Genomic DNA, 10,718 nt, shown 5'->3' with positions numbered 1-10,718 from the left:
TCCAGAGACGCAAGTTCAACTCTCACTCGCCGCCCTTTCAAAGAAACATAGTAAAAATTAAGGAAAATCAATGATTTTGGACTGGGACAGAGAAATGGAAAGGAGGGATTAATTCGGGTTTTCTACATCTAGAACAGCACCAAGTTAAAACCAGTGGAAAAGCACGACAACGATACCACAGCCCAGCATGCACCTCAGGTAGACATTAGGTCCGGGATAACTGGTGACCGTAAACAGGGTTGACCTCTTTACAAAAAGAGTGGCAGGAATTTGAAACAAGCTCTCAAGCCATGTGGCTGCAACTCCAAATGATTCCTTAAGAGTTTCCTGGATCATTAACCATCTTGCAAATAATCAAGTGAAATGAACCAAGCCTTCTCATTTGGAACCTTACTCATGTTGAATCCACTGTTTGCTAGGTTGTCCTAAGACATCAATTGGCCCCCACTGGAGCAACCTATCAGGATGAGGTGAAAGACTTCAGCACACGACACATCCACTCACACTCCCAAACAAAACCATCCATTTTTAAAGAACAAGATATTCCAATTCCTTTACAGGCAAGTGACTATCACTGAAACGGCAGCAAGCACAGCCGAGACAAATAAAGACAAAAGCGTGTCAAATTGAAAAAGTCTTTAATATTTCAATTAGAACAATCTGTATTACGTCAGCATTTAACAATAGGGATTTTTTTTTTTGCTTCCTTTTCTGTGTTAATCGGCAAACATTTGAAACAACATTCTCCATTTCACAAACCCCCGGAAGGGGGGGAAAAAGAAAAACAAAAAAATCAGGAAAAAATTAATGCAGTAACGTAAATCATATACAACAGAAATATCCAAAGAGAAACATAATTTAAATTATTTTTAAATATATATTTGAATTATTTTTATTACTCTTACACAGGCTACAAGAACTTTATACATTACTCCTCTCTTCCCACTTAACATGCCCCCCCCCTCACCCCCCTTACAGTTCTGTAACAAAACAGGAATGATACAGTATAGAAACAGCGACCAAGCGACAGATTTCACTACAGCAGAACGCAAGGAAAACTCCGCCAACTGAAACGTTTCATAGAGGTAGATTCTTCTGTGTTGGGAACAAAAAGGATGTTGTTTTTCTAAAAAAAAAATTGCTTTACCCTTTTCTCATGATGCAAACCCTTCCAAGTAATAAATACCCCTCTGAAAAGATCCTGAGCCGCCCTCCATCACTTCAGCTGCATCTGCGCAGTGCAACTAATGTTAAGTGCTCGCTCGTCAGATCTCAGATGCCTATTGCATTAGATCAGTGCAGTATGTTCCTTTAGCTAAACTGAGAGTCCGTCTTCTTTTAACGGAACTGTTCATTAAGAGTTTCTATACAGCACAATTCAGCTCAACGTTCTCTCCTTAGGGAACTTTTTTATTCTCCTGCAATTACAGTATTCCACGGCCCCTTCATCTTCTCACCTCTCCCTGCGGCTGCACAGAAATGAAACAAGGAAAGGCTCTGCTACTCAGCCTTGGGAGTGGTTTCACCCGACGCACTTTCTCCTGGTCAAAAACACAATAAAAAAAGTGCAAAAAAGAGCCACAAGTGCTCACACGGATCCCTGATCAGCACCGCCAGGTCACAGAAACTGCACCGCAGCAAACAACGCAGACAGCTCAGGAGTCAAGGCAGGGAGCCGCCGAGACACGCCCGACTCGCCGGCTGCCAATGGAAATGACGACAATATTCCCATCTCCATAAATTCCACCCAGAATCTCAACTTCCAAGAAACCAGTAAGAGGCAAATGATGCATTACAGATTTCAGCTTTAAAAGAAATGTTGTGAATCTCATGCTTAACTTTGCTGGAAGCAATCCAATGACAACTGCAGGCTTGAGGATACAGCCAACTGCAGGAGGCCACATCTTTGTGGTTATAGAAGAATAACAGACACTAAGTGACAAACTATTAAACTTCTGTCCCCATGACAGCACAGGTGCTGTCGCATCTGAGAAAGACGAGCTTGAAAGACTGCAGGCTCGACCACAGGACCTGCGCTTCTAATCAGATCCGTAAAACGCCCATTAGACAGAACAGGGATCAAACAATATAAAAAAAAAGGATCTAACCGTTTTCAGGAAAAACAAGGGACTGGACAAAGGCCCCAAATACTGACCTCCAAAGTCAGGCTCATTGCAACAGTTATATAATCATTTACTTTTTATCCAGGACATAACAACCAAGGTTCAGATCATGCTGCACCAAACGCTATCAAACAAGACAAAACAAAACCCATGCACTGCGTAAGCTATCTAGGCAAAGATATACACATGGTCACGGGACAAATGCCAAATGTCTGGAAAAAAGGTTTTTAAACCCCTTTTTCAAATGAAAAGCGGTCGTGAATGGCACAGATGGGCAAGAGTAACGCAGAAGAAATGGCTCCAAACCAGCCGACTTCCGAGTTCTTCGGAATCACTAACGATGCCCTGATCTGGCACCGTCACTGTCATCTGGCACTGGCTGCTAACCTGCCAACAGTGAAACCGCTAGTGTGACCAAGGAGAACCCTGAGGTGGGTGGGGTGGAAATGATGATTCGTTTGCACACCCTTAAACATAAATGAAATCAAAACCCATCAGCTGCAAAATATTGGACTACTGCCGATTTGGCAACTTAGAAAGCCCTTCACTTACCCGGAACAGCAGCAGCCTGCTAAAATGCTTTTTTTTGCAATTTACCGACCACCCTGGTGTCCACATCCTGCCCGTTTTCCGAGACGTTCAGTAGCTCCCAGGCATGTGAAAGGCAAGCAGTGAAAGGGGGTCTTGTGGACCGCCAGCAGTTCGTGAGAAGCAGCTGCTTGAACGGGGTTCTCAAAGGCAAGTGGACCAGGCGTTTCTGACTTGACTGACAGGTCCAGTCACAAACAGCCTACTGAACAAGTAGGGAAGGGGGGGGACTTTGGGGATACCGACCAACCTCTGTGAAGGGCAGGCTGACTGGCAGTGATGGAGGACAGCGGCTCTTCAGTTTATTCCCACACATGGCTCTGTTCCTGCTACCACACCTCCAACACCTGTCCCAAACCCCAGGGGTCTACCATGGGAGTTATGAGGAGGGTTTGCCCTTAACCCTAAACATAAAAAACAATCCTTAACACCATTGAGCATTGCGTTCATCGTTCCCTCTGGAGTATTAAATCATATTTTAAAGCATTTATTATTAACATACCGCAGGACCTAATGTGTGTTACACAGACACAGAAAAGGGTTCAGTCTACTCATTTACTTACCACATGCATTTAGCAAGAGTTGGAGTCTCAAGATTCAACACAAACGGAAACAGGAAACAAAAGAATCTGTGAAACACAAACGGCAGGACAGGCCGGCTTTGTGTACAACTGAAAGCTGATTGCCATGTGCAGCGTGTCAACGATTAAAACTTTTGTGACCCGACTTCCAGTCCAGTGGGTCGGTTAATGCAAACTGTGTATTTATACATATACATTTCTATAAATTATTTTTTTTTGCAATGCACACATCTGGCCACAGGAAGTGTCCCCCTGGTGGTGCATTGTGGGAAAGCTCCGGCCAGTCTGACGAGCCAAAGCTTTCTTTTAGGTTCCTCGCTCTTCCTCTCCTCGCCGGGACACCACAGACTCGCAGATACGGCTCCTTGCGTCCGTCTGTAGTGGCCCACCTGTCCTTGTGGAAGTCCTGTGGCCGGCATCTCCCCGAAGAGCTTTGCGGAAGGAGAGCCGAGCTGCAGAGGCCTGGGCTGGTCTCTCGTCCCCTCTGCCCAGAGCCGTGCGCCCGTCTCCTCGCCGACGCCCCACCTCCCTCGCCAGGCAAGCACCCGCTGCTCTACTTCACCAACTTTAACACGTGTTCCTGCACAGAGAAAAACAGGGGCGTTAACGTGGCCCCGATACAAAGCGCCTTTACCACACCCTTTCAAGTGGGTTTGTACTTCTCCAGCATATTTGAAGAATCTGAAGTTCTGTACTTTAATCCTTTAAAATATAAGGCAACAGCATTGAGGACAGAAACACCGCTTCTCTTGTAATAATAATAATAATAATAATAATAATAATAATAATTGCTTACACTTATATAGCGCTTTTCTGGACACTCCACTCAAAGCGCTTTACAGGTAATGGGGACTCCCCTCCACCACCACCAGTGTGCAGCCCCACCTGGATGATGCGACAGCAGCCATAGTGCGCCAGAACGCTCCCCACACACCAGCTCTCAGTGGGGAGGAGAGCAGAATAATGAAGCCAATTCATAGAGGGGGATTATTAGGAGGCCATGATTGGTAAAGGCCAATGGGAAATTTGGCCAGGACGTCGGGGTTACACCCCTACTCTTTTCGAGAAACGCCCTGGGATTTTTAATGACCACAGAGAGTCAGGACCTCAGTTTTACATCTCATCTGAAGGACGACACCTGTTTACAGTATAGTGTCCCCGTCACTATACTGGGGCATTAGGACCCACATGGACCGCAGGGTGAGCGCCCCCTGCTGGCCCCACTAACACCTCTTCCAGCAGCAACCTTAGTTGTACTACTGACAAAGCTTTTAAAAAAAGACTGACCACAAGAACTCCCCAGTGGTAAAGTCAACAGGTTTTTGAGTTTTTCTCCCATTAACTACAGGACACTGACAGACGGCAGACACACTCAACAGACTATCATTTTCATACAGATTACGATGAGAAAAGCAGAATTGTGTGTTGGCAAATAAGGGTAAAATGGCAGACTGCAAACCTCAAAAACAGGTTGCTAAGCAAACGTGCGGTACTTGTCAGTGGTCCCCAGGTCTGGATCTGAGGAGCTTCACTCTCCTCTGAGTAGTGAATTCTGAGTAGTAAATAACGTGCCAGGGCTCCAATCAAGCAACCTGTTAGCTCAACTGAGGATTAAACGAACATCTATGATGGAATGAAAACTAGCAGGTGTGGAGCTCCCCAAGAAAACAGGTTTCAAATTGTTTCAAGATTGTTTTGAGGACTAAAGCAATTCCCTTTGGGGGGAAAAAAGATCTGAAATAGCATAACTAGTCCAAATATTTTTTAAGACTTAACATTTGCGACCATGGGAAAAAAAAATCAAGGCGCAGAAGCAGAAAGAGTTTTTATGCACCCATCTATCATCCAGCTACCAGTGTTGTAAAGATCGAATGAATTCAGATGAACAGGACGTGGAGCTGCACGATGGAAGACTGCAAGTGCTGGCTGGAAGAACAGAAAAACGAGCTGTAAATTTAAATTAATCAAGGCTCTTTCTGCATGTTTTCATTAATAAAGACTCGCAGGGCAGCATCTTTTATCTTGACAAATTCAGTGTGTCGTCCCCGGGGCCGGGGTTGGGGCGCCCGGCGGTGAGCCCCGGAAAGCACCAGGGACGGGGACCGCGCACTCTGCGCCGGACTCACCTGAGGCTCCCTGGACTCCAGGCTGGACAGGTCATCAGTCTTGCCTTCAGCTTGAGCAGTGCTGCTGACCAGCTGTAAACTGCGGGTGACCGGCCCGCCGACTCTCTCCCGCGTCTTCACAGAGAAGCGCTCCTCCTTCTTGGGCTGCTGCTGCGGCGGCGGCGGCGGGGACGGCTGGGGCGGCAGCGGGAGCTTGGCTTCCGGCGCCTTCTTGGGCGGCAGCTCCTTTCCCCCGCGCTGCATCCTCATGGCCAGACGCGGCGTGGGGTGCGTGGAGGGCGCGGGCGAGGGCGCGGGCAGCTGCGGCGCCGGCGGCTGCTGCTGCTGCTGCTGCTGCTGCTGGGGGCTCCCCTTGAGCGCCGGCTTGCTCTTCTTGGCGTAGGTGACGGGAGCGGCCGGGAAGGGGGCAGGCCTCTTGGGCCGGGCCTGGGCCTGGGCCTGGGCGGGGGCCGCCTTGACTTTGCCGGACTGCGGCTTGGAGGGCACGGCGGCAGGTGCTGCCGGCCCAGAAGTGCGGGCCCTGGTCTTCCCCAGCTTTGCCTGCGAGCCCTGCTGCTTGATTTCGGAGTCCGCCGTCCGCCGGCGAAGGTTCCCATTCTTGTCCTGGGAGGAGAGGCTGCCACTGCTGCCTTTCTTGACCTTCTTGGAAGGGGGCTTCCTAGGGCAGCTGACCGCCACGTGTTTGTTGAGGCTGCCCAGGTACGTGAACTCCCGGTTGCAGTGAGGGCAGATGTGCATCTCCTGCTCTTCCGGCACCAGGCTCGAGGCCTTCTTCGCGCTGGCGGCTATCTTGTTTTTCTGGGAGATGGCCTTCTGGACGAGCTGGTTCTTCTTCTTGTTCAGAGCATTCAGCTTCATCTTGGCAGACGGCTCCTGGCTGAAGTTGAGCCTCTTGGGTTGGCCCATCCTCCGGAAGGCATTCTGCCCAGAGGCGTTGGTCCCCATCACTGCCGACAACACTCCATTCTGGGGCTTCACAATCTGCTTGAGGGGGATGGGGTTCTTCTTGGGGGTGTAGCGTTTCTTGTCACTGGCATTAGCGCAGGCCAGGATGTGCTTGTGCAGCTCGGGCATGTTGTCAAAGCTTTTGCCGCACTTTGTGCAACGGATGGCCGTGCTGAAGGTCTGAGGGATGTTGTGAGTGGTGAAGTTGGTGGCAGAGGCCACTGAGCCAGCAGGTGTACGGTTGTGGTAGGGGAACGGGGGTGGCTTGAAGCTTGGGTAGTGTTGGTTGATGCCCAGACGCACATCTGGGCCTTTGGGTTTGCCCCCTCCAGAAGCCATGATCTTTATTGTAGTGTAGAGCTCTTCGGTGGAGTCATCAAGATCATCCTCCTCTTCCTCTTCCAGCTCTTCTGCTTTCAAAGCCTCAGGGTTATCTTGCGAGGACAGGGTGCTGCCTTCAGCAGAGGTCTCGGTGGCAGTGGTGGAGGGGGATGGCTCCAGACTGGCCCGGGCTGGGTCCGTGTAGTTTTGCGGCCTCAGCTTGCCATTCTCCACTTCTGTGTGCATGCAGTCTTGACCAGGATGGAGGTCCTTCTGGTGCTGCTTCAGGTTGCAAAGAAAGGCAAACTCCTTGGCACATGTGGAACACACATAGATCCTGCCCACACCATGCAGGGTGGAGCGGTGCTCCAGCAGAGCCTCTGCATCCCTGAAGAGCTGGACACAGAACTCACACTTGAAGGGCCACTCCTCTGCATGCCCCACAATATGGCGGCTCAGCTCCTTTATGGAGGGAAACGGCTCATCACACACGTTACACACGAAGTTCTTGCAGAAAGTCTCCTGTTGAGGCTCCTCCTGATCAGAGGATGTCTGCAGATCACCAGCAGCAGCAGGAGGAGGAGGAGAAGAGACATCAGCAGCGGGGATGGCAGATGCCTCCAGAGGCCTGTCTTCCTCCGGGGTTTCTTCTTTGATGGCAAAAGAAAAGGGAGAAGGAGGCAAAGCTAGAGGAGGTGGACTCTCTGGTGGCACGGGATGTGGGGAACTCGCGGAAAGGGGTGGGTTTGGAACAGAAGCTACAAGAACAGGTGGGTCCAAGGGTGGAGGAGCAAGGGGGGACAATGCGAGCTGTTGCTCCTCTGGCTCCACATTTTGTTCTGGTACTGCAGCCTCACCCACTGAAGGATCCATAGGGTTTTGTTCAACTGTTACTGGGGATGGTTCTAAACCCACAGGGTGCTCTAAGTGCAGTAATGGAGAAGAGGATTCAGTTTCTGTAATGCTAGAGGGATCATTTGGAAGATCGACTGTGGAATCACAATCAGTACTAGAGGGATCTTCACTGGTAAGCGACAGCTCCTCAGAGGGCATCAAGGAATCATCCACTTTGGAAGGGACAATTTCTACTTGGCTTACAGAAACATCTGCAGGCGGTGCAGGACCTGCTGACTTCGCAGAGTGTTCTGGAGGATTAACATCGGGATCTACAGGCCCGGAGTCCGGATTCACCACCACTGGCAGAGAATCTACAAAACCAAGAGAGGGATCTAATGGAGAAGGTGAGGGATTCCTGGGACTAGAACTCACTGGACTGGGAGAGTTTTTAGGGGACAGAACTGGAAGGGAAGATGGGTTAGGGGAGCTGGGGGGCAGTGGTGGTGGAGAGGTAGGAGCGGGGAGGGGAGAGGGGGCGGTTGGTAGCACAGGGGGAGGAGGCGTGGGCGAGGCTAAAGTAGATGTGGAAGGGGACGGGGGATTCATGGTAACGGGGGTCAGCGAGGGTGGTGATGGGTGAAGAGTAGTAGGTACTACAGATCCAGGCGACGGTGCTTCAGAAACGGGGGAGGGAGCGGCAGGGGAGGCAGCCAGGGATGGGTCGTTAGCCGAAAGGGCACTGGCACTGCCCAGTACACCGGGGTTTTCCTCCACTGCTACTTCCAGGCCTCCGTATTCATTCATCAACACTTTCTCCAGCATGCTGGTGTTGGGCTTTTTCTTCTTGACCTGGGACTGCGCCGTACCTCCTTTTACTTCAGGCTCCGGGGAGGACTTCCTGTGCATGCTCAGATCCAGCACAGCTTCCCCTGCCCCCTTGTTCGAACCCTCACTTCTTTTGTTCACTCCACTGGAAAGGTCCAAAGGCTGCTGGTTGCAGGAACTGCCCCCACTTCGCCCAGCTGACCAGTCAACAGGAGAGGTTTTGAAAGCGTCTACGCCTTGCGGACTCAAGGTTTCCCTCTCATCTCTGCTTGACAGACTCCAAGCAGGGGAGCTGCAGTGGCTTTCCAGCTTTGGCACTTTGAGGCCAAAAGAGGCCCCAGCCTCAGTCTTCCCAGTTTCTCTCATAGCAGGGCTGTGCTGGGGGGAATTTGGGGGGGAAGCAGTCCTCCTCTTGAACCTCCCTGAGGCCGCTGGCAAAGCGGTGACCGAAGTCAAAGGGGGGCCCAGCCTGTGTGCCTCTGTGAACAGAGTCAAGCCTGGCTTGTGGCTGTCCTGGGTCTGCAGGAGCTGCTTCAGCTTGGGGGAAAGGTAAACCGTTTTCTCCTTTGGGAAAGCCAAGGTTTCTGTGGCCTGAGGGTACAACCCTCCCACCACAGAGGAAGTGGATGAGGCAGAGGAAGAAGAGGCCGAAGAAGAAGGTGTGATGAGTTCCGATTCCACTTCTGTTTTGATCTTGGGGAGAAGAGGTGGGGTGGCAGTCCTCCTCTTTGTCGCCTGGCCACCATTGGGAACCTCCTTCACTGCACAGCTTGCGGTCTCTACTCTAAGGGCAGTGGTGACCTTGTCAGGGCTGATTATCAGAGCATCAAGGCCGAACAGCGTGGCTGAGCCGGGGTCCACCTCAATGACTTCGCAGGTGCTGACCGCACTGGTGGACAAGATCTTCCCGTCAATGTAGAGGCTCAGGTTCTCCGAGATATTGCTGGAGATATCCACCATGTACTCCTCCTCCGGGTCTCCCTCGTCCTCTGGGTCGCCGCTTGGCGTGTAGACTGGCGGAGGGCTGGCATTAGGGGACTCTTCAGGCGGCGCCGCCGGCTGCTGGGGTGGGGCCTCCTGTGGAAGCATGCCTTTCCTGCGGACGCCCTTGGGCAGAAGGTGACGCTCGTGAATCCGGCGCTGGTGGCGCCGCATGTTGGTGTGGGTGCCGAACACTTTCTTGCAGTACTTGCACGGGTGCTGCTCCTTAGGCTCCCCGTTCTCGTCCAGCACAACGCTGCGCTCTGTCTCCATCGCCGGGCTCTGCTTCTCGGCCTCCGGGGGCTCCTGGAGATCACTGCCATTCTGGGCCCCGATGATGATGAAGTTGCCAGATGAAGAGACGAGGTCCGGGCTAGAGCTCTCCGTGGGCAAGGAGGGACTGAAAGAAGACGCGGTGCCAGAGACCGAGCCCGGCTTCTTCTTGGGCCTGGCTTCATGCCTCCGCTCGTGCCTCCTCCGGTTGATCTGCGAGCCGAAGGCCTTGCCGCAGTAGCGGCACTTGAAGGTGTGGGTCTGGCAGTTGGCCGAGATGTGGATGTGCATGTGGCGTTCCAGGCCCTGCTTGGTGGTGAACCGCCGCTCGCAGTGCAGGCAGGGGAACAGGAAGGACTCCTGGGGGTCACCGTCGGGGTCGGGGTCGAGCTTAGAAAGTGGGGATCCAGACGGCGATTCCGGCGGGAGTTTCTCTGCCTGCTCCTCCTCCTCGCACTCTTGGGGGCTCGCCTCTGCGTCTGGAGGCTCCTCGGCTTCCACTGCCTCCAATCTCGGCGAGGCCTGTCCCCCGTCTTCCGGCAGTGCGTCTCCTGGCGCTTTCCCTAGATCTTCTTCCTCCTCCTCCTCTTCTCCTTCATCCTCTACTTCTTCCTCCACCAGCACCTCAGGGACACAGGCCAGCAGGGTCTCCTCCTTCATGGGGACCTGCTCGACGTCAGCAGGCTCCTCCGGGCTGGCTGTCTGCTGAGACGGCTGCACTGAAGCGAGGGAAGGCTTTTCATCCTCCTCCTTAGGACCTATGGAGAGATGAACAAATTCAGCATTATAGCCGGTTTTCATTTTCTTTGGGGAAAAAAGTCAGTACACAGTCTCTCTGAACACATACAACAGGACAACACTGGTCTTAAACAGAGAACATCTAAGGAATCAGTTCCTTACAGTTAATATGGTATATTACACAAACACAGCCCCCCTTTTTAATTTTACCAGATGAATTCTGGCATAGTTATTTTGTACAAAATGCAGAAAGTAGACATAACAGTGAAAATTTAACACAATGTTGTTTCTTTGCCACAGAAACTTTCTTTACCGTGTAGAATGAGCACATTTTACACAGCAGTCCCGAAGCGAGAAATAAATCTGTATACCAGCACGCG

The 10,718-nt window shown here is 51.6% G+C and overlaps 1 protein-coding gene across 2 annotated transcripts in view; it reads right to left on the bottom strand.

Moving 5' to 3' along the window:
- Nucleotides 1-621: 621 nt before the first annotated feature.
- Nucleotides 622-10,718, bottom strand: part of prdm2b (PR domain containing 2, with ZNF domain b) — a 45,633-nt gene continuing 35,536 nt past the window's right edge. For both annotated transcript variants that reach the window (XM_088938040.1, XM_088938042.1), the window contains 2 exons: nt 5,419-10,358; nt 622-3,872 (listed from right to left, as the gene is read on the bottom strand). In XM_088938040.1, the coding sequence (XP_088794166.1) occupies nt 3,846-3,872; nt 5,419-10,358 (4,967 nt within the window). In that variant the 3' untranslated portion in view covers nt 622-3,845. The remainder of the gene's footprint in view (nt 3,873-5,418; nt 10,359-10,718) is intronic.

Source organism: Atractosteus spatula, chromosome 20 (genome assembly GCF_055471065.1).
Source record: "Atractosteus spatula isolate fAtrSpa1 chromosome 20, fAtrSpa1.hap1, whole genome shotgun sequence".
Lineage (NCBI taxonomy): Eukaryota > Metazoa > Chordata > Actinopteri > Semionotiformes > Lepisosteidae > Atractosteus > Atractosteus spatula.
The sequence above is the reverse complement of the archived record's forward strand: the minus strand, read 5'-3'. Positions and strand labels throughout refer to the sequence as shown.